At 45.2% G+C, this 18,628-nt stretch overlaps 1 protein-coding gene across 1 annotated transcript in view; it reads right to left on the reverse strand.

Annotated features, from left to right (window-relative positions):
• The window catches only part of Fam189a1 (family with sequence similarity 189 member A1), a 403,077-nt gene that overhangs the window by 213,614 nt on the left and 170,835 nt on the right, over positions 1–18,628 (reverse strand). The window contains exon 2 of the mRNA XM_038313821.1: positions 9,131–9,187. Coding sequence (XP_038169749.1) covers positions 9,131–9,187 — 57 coding nt within the window. The remainder of the gene's footprint in view (positions 1–9,130; positions 9,188–18,628) is intronic.

Below are 18,628 nucleotides of genomic sequence, written 5' to 3' on the forward strand. Positions count from 1 at the left end.
ACTTCTCAGCCTGCCAGCTGACAGCTCTAAAAGGAATTCTCCAGGGGACATCGGGAGAAATGGCCAAGTGAAGACCTGAAATTTCACTGCTGCATAAAAAGAAGCAAATTCCCAGAGACGCTGCCAGGATCGACTTGCTGGGAACTCTGGATGTAATCCAGAATCTTTTGGGCAACGTTTAGGATTCTTTTTTCAAAGTAAACAGCTGAATCTTGGCCTGGAAACTGAACTTTATGGTTCTTTGGCTTTGCCCTACTCCATACCCCGACTCCACCTTAGCCTAGAAAACCATCAGTTCACATACCTGGGGCAGGCCTAGAGGCCACCCAAACAACTGTCACATGACCATCCTAGTGATTATTTGGAGGTCATACTCAATGATAGTCTGTACTTTACCTTACTTGGAACCCAGAAAGTATGAAAAGTCTGACCCCTGGGAGAGAACTGTCACATATAGTTATAGGTTAGTGTTTTTCATGCTGTCGTTGCTTAAGTAGTGAATAATATCCAGGGAAGATTAGAAGAGACATCCAAAAAGCCTTTTAGCAAAAGCTGGGGAGCAATATATCCATAGCTTTTGAAAAGCCCCAGCATATTTCTGAGAACACAGTATGCCACCTAGATATGTAGAGCTGTATTTATGCCCAGGATGGACTTGAGACATCTCTGGACTGTAGCCTCTAAGTCTAGGATTCAAGGTAAGCAGGAAGTGAACACTAAAGCAGATTGTCAACTACCTGGCACTATGTCCAAGGTGTGTCCCAGCAGACACATACGGCCCCTTAGCAAAGACGAGGTACTGACCACAAGCATTGAAAGGAATCTTTGTCTGACTGTGATCCAGCCAACTACTAGACTTACTGAGGAGACAATGCAGCAGCATGGCCGACATGGAATTAGTCACAAAATCACTAAACAAACAACAAAAATCTTCAATAAACAGTATCAAGAATAAAATATGGAGAGGGCTAAATTTAATTGCCGTAAGTGATAAGTTATGAAAATGTCTGAGTCTGCAACAGGAAATTATATGACGTGTAAAGATATAGTGAACAAGGCACACGTTAGAGTGGAAAAAAAAAGATACATGTAAACCGTCCCCGATGAAGGCAGATGGCAGGCTTAAAGACTTCGGCTTAGCTCTTTTAAATATGCTGGAAAGAGCTAAAGAAAATCTTGTTTAAGGAAAAAAAAACCACAGGGTAATCAATGATGATATTTCAGCAAGTAGAAAATGCCAAAAGAGAGGCAGGGGTCATAATACAGTATCAACTATACATTATGCAGCTGCAGAGAACAGAAATTCAAACAAAAACTTCTTCAGAGAAGTAAAGCAGCAAGACTGGGTAGGCAGAGCGAATTAGCAGGAACCTGAAAGACTGGTTAATTGACATTATTTAGTCTGGACAGAAGGGGAGCAAAGAACCAAGAAACACAACAGACCTTAAGCCAGAGGTTCTCAACCTGCTGTCTGCAACCCCTTTGGGGGTTGGATAACCCTTTTACAGGTGTCACCTAACTAAGACCATGGGAAAACACAGATACGTTACCATTCATAGCAGTAGCTAATTACAGTTACGAAGAAACAGTGAAAATAATTTTATGGTTGAGGGTCACCCCAACATGAGGAGCTGTACTAAAGGGTCACAGCATTAGGAAGGTTGAGAACCGCTGCCTTAAGCAGCGCATGGGGCACTACGAAGGATGCTTAAACACACACGATGAGGTGTAGAGAGGGGAGGGGAGAAGGGAAAACAAAGGCTAGAAAGAATGTTTGAAGAAGTTATGGCCCCAAACGTCTCCAATTTGATAAAAAGACACAAATCTAAACTTCCAAGCCCAGGGAATTTCAAGTAGGTCAAACTTGAAAGGACTGATACCTGGACACGCCTTAGGTCAACCGTCAAAGCTGAAGTCAAAGAGAGATCACAGAACAAGAACAAGTGACTGTCACTCACACAAAGAATACCCTAAAGATCAATAGCGAGTCCCTTATAAATCACAGATGACAAAGGGCAGCATTGGGGCGGATTTAAGGCCATAAAATAGAATAAAAAGAAAAGCTATGAGTCAAGAATTCTATATATTGCAAAGTTACTCTTTAAAATTAAAATTAAAATTAGAGCCATTCCAAAATAAAAACTAAGATCATTTGTTATGAGACAGGTCCTAGAAGAAAAGAGAGAAAGAAATAACATCACAGAGAAACACAACACTTCTGCATGATTTAAAAGATGATGTGAGGGCACACAACACACCAAACTTTGATTTGTATTAAAACAGCATAAAAAAGGAAGAATGGAGTTACAGAAGGCCAGCTTCTGTATAGTATTGACATTAAGTTAGTATTCATCTGAAACAGCCTACTGTATATTACGGTGTTCATCTTGTTATCAAGGACAATAACTAAGAAAATAACACAAAAAAATACAGAAGTAGCCAGAAAAATGATTCACAAAACAAAAACATGATTTGTTAGGAAGGTTTGTCAATTGAAGTGGATGGTACTGGCTTCAGGAGAGATTGGCAGTTGCTTTCCACAGCACAGACCTTAATAACCAGGCTCATGCCCAGCGATGGGAGGGAAAACACGTCACACATGAGGAGAAATGCTAACACTCAAAAACTGCTACTCATCCTGGGCTACATGATGGGGCACATAAATGAGTGTAAAATTAAACAAATTTTACAGAATTAAAAAAATAACAACAAAAAAAACAGGGCAGGAGAGACTGCTCAGCAAATGAAGACATATGCTGGCAAGCCTGCTGATCTGAGTTTGATCTCCAGGACCCTAGGACTCCTGTACGTGTCCTCTGACCTCTTCACTTGTGGCATGACACACGAGCATGGACATATGCATACACACATACATACATATATGCATATACACACACAAATAAAGCAAAAGATGTGACATTAAAAAATGAAAGACAACAGCATTATAAAGTATTATAAAGTATTATAAAGTATTATAAAGTATTATAAAGTATGATTCATTTAAAACAGAAAAGGATCCATGTATTAAGAAACCCACAAACAATGAAACATTTTTATGAAGATAAGAAACAGTAATTCACAGAGGAGCTCGCCAAAATGCCAGACTCCTTTCCTAAAAGGCAAGCTAAATCAATACATTCCTAAACCTCTATGGTATTTATATCACTCCAGACAAGGGCTCTTTAAAAGAGATTCACGATGCCTTGTGATATATAAGATAATCTATAATCTGTTATATATAAAAATATTTCAACCTTGTGGATAGTTTCTTTTGGGGAGGAAGACAAAGGGTATTTTATCTTTGTATTTTATTTAACTGTTTACACAATGGTCTCTTAAGTATTAATTATTACAAATAAGGCAGGGAGGCGGGGTTCAGCTCCTTGCTAGTTTATATAAGCTTTTTAAATCATGCTACCTGTGATTGCACACGAGAGTGTCACCCTTAGGATCGCAAATGTCACAAGGTGCTTCTCTTGAGGCTTCTGACAAATCATCTAATTAGAGTTGTGTGGTCTGCGTACTGACTTGGGACTCATTTACTACAAAGAGAGCAAGTTCCTCAATCATAGGAGGCATTTCATATGACAAATGACACCAGGTGGAAAAAAAAACACTATCTTTGTTGTCACTGCTGCCACCAGCTTTCAGTGTCTTGAGAAGGCTCTCAGAGAACACTACAGAAGCGGGGTGTGTACCCCCCCCTACATGCACAACATTTTCCATCTCTGTATCCCTCTTGTATCATGCTCATAAGGTCTTCTTCTCTAGTGCTGGTCAGGTGACTGCTGTCCCTTCCCCTCCTCTATAACAGACCCTTCTGCCAGCATGTCACCAGCTTTGGGCTAGGAGTCTTGGCACTGTCATTCAACCCACAGCCAGTGTAGGGGCTCAGACCCATGCAAGGGAAGAGTCACAGCACAGCTAATAACCTGCTCGTGTGTGAGGGTCTCCAAAGGGATGCTGCTGTCGACAGAACCCTGGAGGCGTGCATCCCTGCCACCGGCATGGTCACTCATCCCTGAAATCACCCAGTGACTCCACCAGGCACCTAACACCGCTTCTTCCTAACGAGCACTAGGGACAGTCTCCTTTCACAGATAGTTCATTGTGGCTGTCACCGCAGAGGAGAAGAAAAGGCCAGTGATCTCTCTGGGAATGAGTTCGGAAGCTCACAGAGATCTTGTCAGTTTGCACCTCTAGAAACATGGGTCATGATGGGAGAGGATAAACACAGGGCCTTGAGGAAGAGAAATCAAGACTTCAAGATCTGTTGTTTCTCTGTTTTGGCCAGTTGTGGATTTTTGAAATAGTCTCCATCTGTAGCAAAAAGAAGAATCTTCGATGAGAAGAGAGAGCTATACTTATCTGTAGATGTAAGGACACAGTATTTAGAATACAGTTATAAATTATACTGCTTTCAGCTCCAATGCATTCATATATAATGCAATCCCCTATACCTAAGGTTCAGGAAACACTATAAAAGAGGGGGCAGAAAGATCCTAAGTGCCAGAGAACCTGAAATCATATTTTACGCAGAGAATTTCTGCTGTGAAATAGTGTTTCCTATATATGATGAAAACTTCATCCATAAAATCTTAACATGGTCACCCAAACAAAATATCACAATGAAAACACCAGTCGGCATGCCAACATAAAGGAGAAAGTCGCATGAGGCCTCACCCCTGTATGAAGAACTATAGGCAATTAACAGTTGCTGAGAAAGTGAGAATCAGTCTTCTCCAGGGATGAGCCCCTGACAGGTCATCTAATCCCAAGTGCTCGGCCCTAAACACACACACACACACACACACACACACACACACACACAAACACTGGGCTCAGCAAGTTATGTGTGTGCGTCTGTGTAAAATAATAATAATTAAAGAAGAGGTCAATAATTTGAGATGGAATAGGGGAGATATGGAGGAGTTGAAGTGGGAGAGAGAGGAGTGAGTGGTAAGTTATTACTAAAACAGACTTCAAGGCAACCCAGCTATATGACTCCAGACAAGACCCTCCTCTCATCTTCATCTGCTCCCCACAACTTACCCATCACCTACAAAACTTAGCTCTATTTTCTGGATTTGGGGAACTTGAGAGGGTCTTAAAGAAGAAGAGCTGAACATAGCACAGTTGGTGCTTTACGTGGTGTCATGGCTTGGCTGAGGCTTGAGTGTGTAAACAAGGCTCACGGGTTACAGTTTGATCCTCAGCTTGATGATAGTGGGGTCTAGTGGAGGACATGCAGCTTCCAGGGAGTGGTGGCAACTTTAATTCCAGCACTCAGAGAGATAGAGGCAGGAGGAACTCTGTGAGTTCGAGGCCAGCCAGGTCTACAAAGTGAGTTCCAGGAATGTCAGGGCTGTTAAACAAAAAACCCTGACTCGAGATGGAAAAAAAAGTACACAGCCTTAGGTGTAATGCCTTAGGCAGTTATTAACTGCTGTGTGTACAGTTAATATTTCATTTTTATTTCAATAAAGTTTGTCTGAAGGTCAGTGCAAAGTGGTCACACTAGTCAGCTATACGGGCAGGCAGTGGTTGCACACACCTTTAATCCCAGCAGCCACACTAGTCAGACATAGGGGCCAGGCAGTGGTGGTGCACGCCTTTAATCTCAGCAGTAGAGAGGAATATAAAGAGGATGAGAGAGGAACTCGCTCTCCTTCGGTCTAAGGATTTTGCAGAGGTAAGAGCTCTTTAGTGGCTTGACTGCTTTGTCTTTCTGATCTTCAGGTTGAACCCTGATATCTGTCCCTGGGTTTTTACTATTTGTGCTACACAAGCATGTCAAGTAACTTTAAGAAAAAGCAAACACCCCCCCCCCAAAAAGCGCAGCAGTTGTGGTGCACGCCTTTAATCTCAGCACTCAGGAGGCAGAGGCAGGTGGATCTCTGTGAGTTCTAGTCCAGCCTGATCTACAAGAGCTAGTTCTTGGACAGGCCGTAAAGCTACAGAGAAACCTTGTCAAAGAAAAGAAAAGAAAAGAAAGAGAGAGAGAGAGAGAGAGAGAGAGAGAGAGAGAGAGAGAGAGAGAGAGAGAGAGAGAGAGGGAAAGGGAAAGAAAGGAAAGGAAAGGAAAGGAAAGGAAAAGAAAAGAAAAGAAAAGAAAAGAAAAGAAAAGAAAAGAAAAGAAAAGAAAAGGCAAACAGGCACAGAGATCTGTCAATAGGCTATGCTAGGGTCCCGTGAGGTCTGGTGAAAGCCTAGAGAAGAGGGGACCAAGTGAACAAAGAGTAAAGTAGTTCAACTGAGACCCTGTGGGTGAGTACAGAAAGACAAAGATGGTTAGGAAGGGGATGTAAGGGGGACTCGCTGGCATCCAGGCTAGGGGGTGGCATGAGAGGCGATGCACAAGTCAAGGGGTGTGTGGTTAGAGGAGAGCCAGCGGGCAGAAGGGGATGTCTGTGAGGCCCATGGAGAAAGAATTTTGATGCCAACGACTTGGGCTCAAGTATGAGTTAGTTGTGTCAGGCTGGAGGCTGCCACTTCTCTTCTCAAATACAAAACTGACTCTTGCCTGTACTACTGGGAAGAGAAATGCCCACATCACACTCAACCAACGGCCACTGTCATCACCCACAGTGTTTCACTGGAGCATTTGGGGTCATTCACTTAAGAATCCTGATTGACAGCCACTTTTATGTGTCAACAAGGCAAACAGGTAATTCCTAGCTAGATGCTTGGGGGGATACTCGTTTTGATGTTTTTAGGGTGTATTTAAGATGAAACGAACATTTAAGTCAATAATCACTGAACAGAGCAGAATGCCCTGCCTAATGTGGGGGCTTCTCATAGGGCTTCATGTAAGCAGTTGAAAGCCCCGCGAGAAGAATGATTTCCTCCAAAGAGAAGGAACTGGCCTTCAAAAACAAGTGGCACTCATTCTCCCCTGAGGTGCCAGGCTGCTGGCCCAGGCTGCGGATTTTGGCCTTGTTAACAATCTTATGAGATTCTTTAAAGTAAATAACCAAATAGACGAGCAGGCAGAAATTAGATAGATGCATCCTGTGTGTTGTGTTTTCTGGTCATTCCTGACTGATACATAGATATATATGTAGGTATGTAGAGTTGGGTCTCTGTATTCATGGGTTCTGCACAGACAAAAGAACATTCTTAGGGGAGAGACAGAGAACTCCCCACCCAAACTTTCCCTACCCCACAGTGTGTGGCTACCTCTGGGAAGTGTCTGTCCAGACAGGCAGCACCTGCAAGCCTCTGATGTAACCGGAAATGGCCTGGTGACAAGTTCCTGCCATGAGATGTATACACTGTGCATAACTGTTAGGCCAAGGAGACCCAACCCCACCTCCCATGAATCCCAGAGACTACCCAGGCATAGGGAATAGTAGGACACCAAATATTGAGACCTACAATCTTTCTGAAACCTTCTGTGGAGAAAGTATCTGTTGAGGGCAGCATCTGCACTGGAGAGCCAACGGGAGTAAACAGCACTGCACAGAGCCACTAAAAATCTGGGGCTTGGCACAGTGGCTAGCATTTCCCTAGCGAAGCCCTTCATCCTCCAGCTGGGCCCTGGGAGGAGATCAATCAAGGCAAGGTGAATGTGAGCACCTTCCAGAGAGCAGCTGGTCCTACACTAATCACCCAGCAGGCCCGGAGAACCAGCTCTTGGAACACTGCCTCCACAGGCCCAGCTGCTGCCATCCCCTCCTCCCTGCGTGAGCTCCACAAACCTCTCCAGCTTTCCCAGGATACATCTGAGCCACATCCATAAGGTATTTCTAAGGCACCTGCATCCTGGCCACCCTGCGAGGATCTCCATCCTGGAGCTAGGACAGAAGTGGGGGAAGGGGGTGGCTGGGTGACTAAAGATGTATGCTTCTACACCCATCCTAAGGAGCATCGTTTTCTTTTGTTAGGCGACTGGCATCCAAGGTCTTAATCTGTCTGTCCTGTGGGGGTATGTGGAAGAATGGAACAGACTGTCTCTCTGTTGCTAAGGACAGCTCAGAAGTTACGGCTGGTCCCCAGCCAGCGTGTGCACTGCCAACCCATCCTACACAGAGCCAGCTTCTTGGTCCCCATGATGGGGTTGCCATAAGGTCATCCATCCAAGAAAGAGAAGAAGGGCTGGGAGCCGGTATGTAGAGCATACAAAAGGAAAGAAAGACCAGATGTATTTTGTTGTTCTTGAAGCTGGAACCAGGATTCACTATGCCAGCCTCTCCCTCCACTTTTCTGCACATTTGAAATGTTCTATATTAAAACATTTAAGGAAATCTCTTCTGTGAACCGAACCACACAAGAGGAAGTTCAACTGAATTCTCCCCTGACACCATTTCAGGATATCACAGTCACATTCATGAAGGAAGTATCTTCCACAAACACATTTCCTTTTTTCCTATTTCCATTAATATTTAGTACGCATCATTATCTCCCAGCCTTATCACTTAAAACAAGATTTTAAATAATTGATTAATACAAAAGGCGGACATAACCACACTGCCTTGTTCAGTGCCCATCAAGGCTCTGACACGGACACATCAATATATTAATGCATACACCGAGAAGACCAGGCCGCTGATCAATACACACAGAGCTGCTCGGGGTACTTCTCAGAGGGAGGACCATCATTCTTTCCCACCCCTGGTGTGGTCGACGCCTCCTCGTCCTGCCCAGTAATGATCCCACTCAAGAAAGAATGTTTTATCCATGCAACCTCTAAAGTTCCCCCAAACTAACATGTCATGAACTCTGGTAGAATATATGCTGATTGTATATTCCTGTGTGGGTATTTGAACATGCACAAACATCTTAGTAGCTGGAAAAAGCATTGGCATCCAGACTTTCAAAATGTCTTTGTTCTCAGAATATCCTCGAGGGATGTCATCAAAGCCAGCAGATAAAGGATGTGGTAGGATAGTCGTAGGAATCACTCAAGGAGCATGCTGGGAAGAACAGTATGCCAATGCCCAGCAGTTCTTGAGAGCTCATCGGCACGCAAGCAGACACTAGGTACAAAAGTCTGCCACCAGCACATAGCAGACACTGCGCGCCAGCTCCTGCCAACAGCTGAATGCTGGCTGCCGCTCCCTCTGCCACACTCACTCCTCCGCAGGCAAAGCACTGTCCAAGGCCACCCGGAGCTCCAGGTACCACTTACCACAAGTGAGAGAGGCCTCTTCCAGGAGACGACGCCAATGAGCCCAGACAACAGCACCTGGAAGGAAGGCGAGCAGAGGGAGGTGAGACATTTGGCAACCTCTCAGACTAGCTTCAACCCATTCCACTCATAAAAGGACATGTGAAATCCGTACAATACAAGAGTGGTGTTTTCACGAGCTGGGTTTCCACTCCAAAAGATGACAGCCTGCGGCCACACTGACCTGGCTGTTCGGGAAACCCACGCGCTCGCTACAGAGCAGATTGCTTCATGTGCAGCACTGCACAGCATGCGAGTGTCGGATTTACAGACGCTCCATGAAGCTGCTCAGTGCTCCCCAGTCCTCTAAGTTATCCGGCAGAGTCCTATAAAATCACAAAAAGGCCACCCTTGGACACCCCTGGAGTGAAGGCCACTCTGAAGTGAGGAGGCTGCCAGCCATACAACCTTCCCTCACATACAACTTTGTGTCCCCAGCAAAGTTTCCCATCTTGATAATAAGCAATAAATCCTTAGACTGCTCTGTAGCTTTCTAGACACCGGCTCACAGCAGCCCACCCCTTTCCTAACAAAGCCCTGCCTTTATTCTCGCCCCGGCTCCTGTTGTCACCCCTGCTTCTCCTCTCCCATGTCATCTTTATCACACTGATGCACTATGTGTTTGAACCTGTGAAAACCATTGCTCAAACGCATGACATGTGTCTAGCACCCGGCCCACCTTTTCCTAAAGTCTGCACTCGGCAGGGAAGACACTGGCTTGATTCACATATTCTTGGTCTCCTTGGGTCCAGGAATAACCAGCGACTATGGAGACTAAGCTACTTTGCATCTAACATCTGTATTCAGCCTCCACGACTTAGTAGAAGCTCCGCTTCTCAAGGTCACAGAGAGGTCACCAAATGCTACAAGGTGCTGCCCCACGATGCCCACCCATCAAAGGACTATCCTCTGAAGAGATCCCGCCCCATCCAGGCTCTGCAGTTCTCCATCACTCATGTTCTTCCCATTTTCCACGCTGCTCTCTTCAGCATCCTCTTAGAGTCCTAATTCCTGATTCCATGTTCCCAAGATTTTAGTCTGCTCTTCCCAGTCACATGCAAAACTAGCTATTATGCACCCTAAGAAACGTCCACAGCCCAGAGCTGTCTGCTAGGCATCTCAGCATCTGTGAATTCTGTTCCTGGTACCTGTTGTTCTCCCACTCAGCACATTCCAAATGCATCTGAAGCCGTCACCTTCCTGGTGTTCTTCTTACAAGCTCAACTTTCTAAAACAGCCTGGCCACTCATGCCTAAATCTCATCCCTCGCCAGCCCACCCCAATATCTAAAAAGACCCAGGGAAGGAGGCTCTGGCTTGCTGATCAAGACAATTAATTATTCAGGAGGTCTTATCATAAATAAGCTCTTTGGACATGAGATCCTGGAAAGATGGACCTCACATACTTGCCGCTGGAAGTCTTGGATGCTTTACGCCCTGGAACTCTACAAGGGTCAACCAGACCTGTGAGGACCATGCTACTAATACAGCTACAAAGTCTGCTTGGTCACTGTCTTAGTTACTGTTCTGTTGCTGTGAATAGACAGGACCAAAGCAACTCTTACAAAAGAAAGCATTTAATTGGGGGCTTGCTTACAGATTTAGAGGGTTAGTCTATGATCATCATGGTGGGAACCAGACAAGCATGGTGCTGGAGCAATTTAGCTGAGAGTTTTCCATCCTGATTGACAGGCATTGGGGGTGAGGGGAGAGAGAGAGAGGAAGAGGGAGAGAGAGAGAGAGAGAGAGAGAGAGAGAGAGAGAGAGAGAGAGAGAGAGAGAGAGAGAGAGAGAGAGAGAGACTGGGCCTGGTGTGGGCTTTTAAATCATGAGAGCCCACTCTCAATGACACACCTCCTACTCCTTCCCAAATGGTCTACCAAGTGATGATTAAGCATTCAAACTTATGAGCCCCTGGAGGTCATTCGCATTCAAACCACTACAGTCACAGACCGCAGCCGGCAGAACCAGACCTTACACCCAACAGGCTTTAGTCTATGCACATGAATCCTTCAGTCAATACTGACAATTAACCACAACCTCCGTGTGCTGTTCAGCATCCTTTTCCTGATATTCTCTCTCTAATGCTGGAGAGACCCTTGGCTTCTATCTCTCTGGGCACCTGAGTCTAATTCTTCAACAGGTCTCTAGAACTTGATTTCTAGCTCCAAGACCCAAACATCCCCCAACAGCCTCTGTGAGGCCAGATCTATCACTACCAGATAAACACCCTGGTCTCAAGTCATTTCAACGTTAGATCCCAGAGCCATTTCTCTAGTGGACATCTCATTTCAACTCCTATCACCATTTCCTGCTTGACATTTCAAACTCCAATTCCATTCCTTCACCTCCAAATTCTCCTCTTCGGGTTGAGTTGAAATTCCCAGCAAGACATCTTCTGGGCTCACTATATAGTTCACGGGTCGGAAGGTGGCATGGCTGGACTGAGTCCTCTGCTTTCCTCTACGCCAAGACATTTGCCTTCCTCACTCACCCCTGCCTACTATGACGAATGGCCCTTAGGAGGAGGAGGCTCTCCCCCTGCCTCCCTCAACTTCTCTCTTCACATGTACCAAATAAAGCTCTTGTGGCCATCAACAGGGTAATGTCTGCAAGCCAGGAAGATAACCCTCATGAAGGTTGGCACCTCGGCCTCGGTCTTTGTAACCTCTAGAACTGTGAGGGAAAAAATATATTATCTAAGCTATGGGGTTCTGCTACGGTATAGTAGCAATAGTTGATTAATATGTAGTATACCTATCAGCATAACAAAACATCTGTGTTAATTAACTTACACAGGGCAGAGATAGATGGTAGGAAAATAGCTCAGTGGGTTAAAGGCTTGCTGGGCAACGGGGAGTACCTGAGTTCAATCTCCAGTAGCCATGTAAAGGCTGAGCTTGGTGTACATCCTTTGTAACCCGATACTGAGAGGCAGGAGGAGGGATCCCTGGCCAGCCAGTTGATGGGCTCTAGGTTCAGTGAGAGACCAGGTCTCCAAAGGTGGAGGGTGAGAGACAGATACTTGATGCTGACCTTTGGCCTCCTCACATGTCTGTGCACACACAGAGACATGTACATAAACATGTACCAGTGAATACATACTCATGCAAATACCACACACACACACACACACACACACACACACACACACACACACATGGTTTACACAGGCTCACAGTTCTGGAGGTCTTGGTGTGCCACTGCCTAGCTCTGCTGCCCAGGCCTGCAGTGAGGACAGCACTGAATGATTAAGGTGTGTAAAGAAGAAAGGCCTCAGGGCCAGAAAGCAAAGGAGGGAAGGGAAGGAGGCTCCACAAAACCCTTCAATAGCTGGCCCCCAACCACCTGAGGGCTTCCCACATGACCTCTCTCAGCTACTTCTTCCCAGTAGCAAGAGGCTGAGACTTGAAAGGCATCATATGCTACTCTAGTTGGAGTGGGCTGCTGGATTCCAAACATCTACCCGCTCTCTCTCCATGCTTCCACAGAAGCGGCAGGCTTCCTGTCTCTGGATACACTGCGGTCAGTTCCCAGGACAGCACAGCCATGCCAGAACAGTTCAGAGAAGGATTTTCAAGCTTAGGTGAGGGGTCTCTTTTGGGACACCTGCCCAAATCCATTTGTGACCTGTCCCTCGGAGCACATCAGAAAAGAATTTTGGATCCTCTGTTCCTTGACTATTGGTCTTGGTTTGAGTTAGTTTTGTCCAACTCCAGCATCCAGTGAGGAGCTGTGGCACATTCTGAGGGCTCAGTAGCTCTCTAGGTTTATTTGATATCATGCCTACGAGAAAAAGGGTTGTGAGCCAAGCTAGCTGTGGAATTACCACACCATGAAACTGCTGACCCATTTAATTGGCACATTTTGTGACTCAAAGTCCACAATTTGCCAAGAATAAGGGGGAAACTGCAGAAGGTCAGAGAGGGGTAACATATAATTAAACAGCTGTGGAAAGAAAGGGCAAGGATGCGCGAGGCAGGATGCTACTCGGAGAGGCGAGGCTTCCCCTTTCAAGCATGTCGAGTTACAAGGATACCAACTCGCTCTTTCCGCTTCCCTGCCCGACCTAGAAGTCGCCAGAGACAAAGTACGTCCCTGCTGCAGCCGATGATGAAGAGAGGAACAGATTGTCAGGCAGTAACGGCCCTATTAGAGCCCAAAGTGGTTTCCACTGGCGGTACCACTGCCGGCCAGAGAGGCCTGGAGTACACAGGCTCTGTAGATCTTGTCTTCCTAATGCTAGAATGTTCCCTTGATGCCGACAATCAAGAATTTTGTTCGGATCATCAGATCCGATTCAGAGGCAAATGATGAGGCAACATTTTAAGCAGTGGAACGCGTCCTTGTAGAAGGAAGATGAGAGCCAATTCGATTACTTTTCCCAAACATATGGCAGGTGTGCCCGCAGCTACCGCAGAGTCAGCTTGCCACCAAGAAGCGGCGTTTGCTCCGTGCCTGGGGAAGGAAGCTGTTGCAGAAAGAGAGCAAGTGAGCTGCCGGGGATGAATGATGCCTACTGAGCGGTAACAGCCACAGCGCTTCAGACTGCAGCCCTGTCTGAAGGCATTCCTGGTCAGCTTCACACAGAGGGATGGACCTCCCGCATCGGCTTCACGCTCTTTTGTGCTTCTTTCTCTGACTGGCTCTCAGCCGGGCACCAGGCTGTTCAGCTGTGTCGTCTTTCATTCTTGTCTCCCATCATGCCAGCCCTGCCCGTGACTGTGTCTTCTCCACAACTCGTCACCAGCCTCTCTAGCTACCAGCTACTTCCAGCCTGTGGTCCCAGCCTTCTCCCCAACCATTTCCGCAGGGGGCGGGGGTGGGGCTGCACCAGTATACCAAGCTCATGTTCCAAGGAAAGCCCTCAATGTGCTACCATGGCTCCTGTCACCCTAAGGAACCAGATCTCACAGAAACAGAACTCAGGCTGTGTTCCCTTCCCAAGCTCTTTGAAACTGAGTTCAAAAGCTATCTGTGCTGTGGTTTTACAGCCTCTAATTCATGGTCCCACCCTGTACCCAGCTCCCCCATGCTCTTGTCATGTAGGCTGTCCCAGACTACATTACATGGCACAGACTTTCCTGTCATCCCTTGAGAGTATATAAAGGTCAGGTATTTTCCTTCTTCTGAGGCTCTTCTCTGAAGACTCCCTTTCCTCTGCCTCTCGTCCCTCATCATCCTGTCCATGACAGCCATCTCTATTACTTACTTTAAGTTGTATTTGAATTTTTTGAAATGTATTCTTTGAGGGTTCTGTACAATGTATTTTAGCTATATATATATCCTCTTCTCCCAACTCCTTAAAGATCCCCCTCCCTATCTCCCCATCCACCTAACTTATTATTTTTGCTCTCTCTTTTTTTTTTTTTTAAAAAAAAATCAAGTCCAGTTTGTGTTGGTCAACTACTCCTGGCCACAGGAACTGCCATGGAATGTGGTTGATATACCAGGCACCATTCCATTGAAGAAAACCGACATTTTCTCACCCAGTAACTATCTGTAGTGATATTTTGTTTATGTTTTACCAAATAAAGCTTGCCTGAAGATCAGAGCGCAGAGCTAAGCCACTAGAGGCCGGGGAGTGGTGGCACACACCATTAACCCCAGGACTCCAGAGACAGATGAAATCTCTGTTAGTTCAAGACAGCCCTAGGCTACACAAGACTGAATCAGTCTAGAAGAGAAAGAGAGCTCACACAAAGGTGATCCCAGCACTTGGGCTCACACACCTTCAATCCCAGCACAAGGGAGGTGGAGACAGGAGTGATAAGGCTGGATGGAGAGAGGAATATATGGCGGGAGGAGGCAGGAGCTCAGTGCAGTCTGAGGACGTGGTCAGCATGAGAAGACAGTCTGAGATAGCAGCCTAGGCAGTCAGTCTGAGGACCGGATGGCCCCTTTGGTCTGAGCACTGGTAGAGGGAGAACTCTAGTAGCTGACTGCTCTGCTTCTCTGCTCCTTCAGCTTTCATTCCCTAATATCTGACTCCGGGTTTTTATTGTTAGGAAAAATTAAAATTTGTGCTACAGCTATCAGTGCCAATGGCTCCTCAGTTAAGGGTGGAACTCATTTTTTGTTTGCTTGTTTGTTTTTCTGGGCCAGGGTTTCTCTGTGTAACAGCCCTAGCTGTCTTGGAACTAGCTCAGTAGACCAGGCTGGTCTTGAACTCAGATCTACCTGCCTCTACCTCCCCAGTGCTGGAATTAAAGGCGTGTGTCACCACTGCCCAGCGTGGAACTCCACTTTATCTGGCTTAAGTTTGTTGTCATATTGTGCATGCTGTCACAATCTCTGTGAGTTCATGTGTTCACCCACCCTGTCATGTCTGAACAACACTAATTCCTTGGAGTCATCCATCACCTCTGGCTCTTACAATCTTTCTTCCTCATCTTCAGCATGGATCCCTATGCCTCGAGGAGAGAGAAGTAAAACAGATATCAGACTCAGAACCGAGTGTTCTAATGCCTTCTTCTCTTTACATTGCGGGCTTCCATGCTAATTACCATCTACTGAAAGAAGCAGCTTCTCTGATGAGGGCCGAGCAATGGATTGATTTATGAGTATAGCAATATGGCATTAGGAGTCATTTTTATTGCTGTGTTTATTTGGCAGAATAATAGTAATAGGTTTTTCCCTAAGGCCCATGACCTATCTAGCCACAGGTTCATAGCCTCATTGATAGCGTCAGGTATGGGTTCCATCTTATGGAGTAGACCTTAAATCCAGTAAAAAAGTAGTTGCTTATGTCCGTAACATTCATGCCACTATTGCACCAGGAGGCAATCTTACTAGCTCAGCTGTTATTGTAGCTCTTGGGTCACAGCTGGATGAGAGTGATGATTACTTTTCTCCTCCAGTAGCATGTGGAGCATCTTCAATCACCGTAAAAGCTAGCCATTGGGGATGAAGCTTCTAGTGAAGTACCAGCTAGATTTCTCTCCAGGTTTTATAACTCAAGTCTGTGGTTCAGCACAAGGGCCTTGACACTGAGATCCATAGGGTAACCAATATCATCAGCAATAGCTTGTAATGTTTTTGAGGGATCTATGGTCCTCCCTTGGTCAACAACTCAAAAAAAGACAGGGTAACCCATTCTAAATATTCTCTCCATTCTCGTTCAATACAGTGCTTTAAGTCTTAGCTAGAGCAACAAGACAACTGAAGGCAAGCAAGGGGATACTTATTTGCAAATGTTATAATCTTACCCATAGAAGACCCTAAAAATCCAACAGAAAACATATACAGTTATAAAATACATTCAGCAAAATAGCAGGTTATGAAACTGACACATAAGTATCTATGGGATTTATAACAAACACTGAGAAAGAAATCATGGAAATGATCCCATTCACAATAGGCTCAAAAAAAATCTTGATATAATCCTAACTAAAGAAGTGAAAGGCGTGTATAATAAAAACTTTAAAACATAGAAGAAATTAAGATGGAAAGGCCTCCCATTCTCATGGGTAGAAAGGATTAATACAGCAAAAATGGCCATTCTAGAAAGCAATCTGTAAATTTAAGGCCATTTCTATCACAATCCTGACATAATTCTTCACAGAAAATGAAAAAAAAAAAACCTTCAACTTCATATAGAAGCGTACACACAAGAAAAGTAAGAAAGCAAAAGAAAAAAAACAGGATAACTGGAAAAAATTCTGAAATCTGAATAATAAAGGAACTCCTGGAGGCATCACCATTCCTGATTTTTAAGTTATACTACAGAGAAACCGTAAGAAAACAAGCATGGCATTGGCAGAAAAACAGACATAGTGATCAATGGGATTGAACTGAAAACACAGACATTAATTAGTCCATACATCTATGGACACCTGGTTTTTGACAAAGAAGCAAAAATTACACACTGGGGGGAAAACCCAGCATCTTCAGCAAATGCTGATAGTCAAACTGGATAGCAGCATGGACAAGAATGAAAACAGATCCGTATCTATCACTGCATAAAACTCAACTCCAACAAAAGAGACCTGCTACTCTGGATCTGACAGAAAAGAAAGTGGGGAATAGGCTTGAACTTATCAGCACAGGAAAGGGCTTCCTCAACAAGATGCCAAAGCATGGGCACTAACACTAACAGAAAATATAAATACATACAGTCACGGGCCCTCAGGAAACTGAAAAGCTTCTGTACAGCAAATAACACTGCTATTTGAGAATATCAGGGTCATGCAGGGAAAGAAAAGATCATCCAGAAGGAAGACATGCATTGATAAAAGTATTAATTAAGTAAAGAGGCAGAGAGCCACTTCCCAAGGTTGGTTGGTGGCATTTATTTTTAGGGTAACATGACATGGTCCTTATTTTCTTGTCTACTCTCAGCTCTTAGACACAGGCCAGCCTGGCTGCATGTTTACTCATGGTGAGCAGTTAAACCCAGAGAATTCCTCTCATGCTTCACAGCTTAGACATGAAATACGGTCTAAGGTCCTTAGCAGGCTAGACCCACCTAGGGCAACCCTCATTCCTCCTCATCAAATTGATCCAGGACCTAAAACACATTTCTGCCAATGGCCGGCTACATATATAATAATGGGTACCCAGGATTTGAGAGTGATGTTGGTTAGAGTGTAATGTTCTGTATTGTTTAATCATTACTTTAGAATGCACACCCATTAATTTTAAAAAATTAATTAAAAAATTAATTTAAAAATCTGTATATTTTGTCACAGTGATGGTAGCAGCAACTTTGTTCTAGCTGCTTTGTTTGGCTGGTCTAGATCAAGAGGTCACATAGGCACATAAGAGGTCATGTGGGCACATGCCTGTAATCTCAGCACTGGGAAGGTTGAGATAGAAAGACTGGGAATTGGGCCGGGCGGTGGTGGCGCACGCCTTTAATCCCAGCACTCGGGAGGCAGAGGCAGGCGGATCTCTGTGAGTTCGAGGCCAGCCTGGTCTACAGGAGCTAGTTCCAGGACAGGCTCTAAAAAAGCTACAGAGAAACCCTGTCTCGAAAAACCAAAAAAAGAAAAAAAAAAAAAAAAAGACTGGGAATTGGAAGCCAGTCCAGGATACTCAGTGATATTCTCATTCTCTCTCTCTCTCTCTCTCTCTCTCTCTCTCTCTCTCTCTCTCTCTCTCTCTCTCTCTCTCTCTCTCTCACACACACACACACACACACACACAAAATTAAAAGAAAATCAAAGAAACAAAAAGAAGTCACATAGAGTCACTGGCTTGCTCCACACGGGTCTGTGTGAGCACACTCTATGATGCTCCACACGGGTCTGTGTAAGCACAATCTAAGATGCTCCACGCGGGTCTGTGTAAGCACACTCCACGCGGGTCTGTGTAAGCACACTCTAAGATGCTCCACGCAGGTCTGTGTAAGCACACTCTAAGATGCTCCACGCGGGTCTGTGTAAGCACAATCTAAGATGCTCCACGCGGGTCTGTGTAAGCACAATCTAAGATGCTCCATGCGGGTCTGTGTAAGCAC

The sequence above is a fragment of the Arvicola amphibius genome, chromosome 12 (genome assembly GCF_903992535.2).
Source record: "Arvicola amphibius chromosome 12, mArvAmp1.2, whole genome shotgun sequence".
In the NCBI taxonomy this organism is placed as follows: Eukaryota; Metazoa; Chordata; class Mammalia; order Rodentia; family Cricetidae; genus Arvicola; species Arvicola amphibius.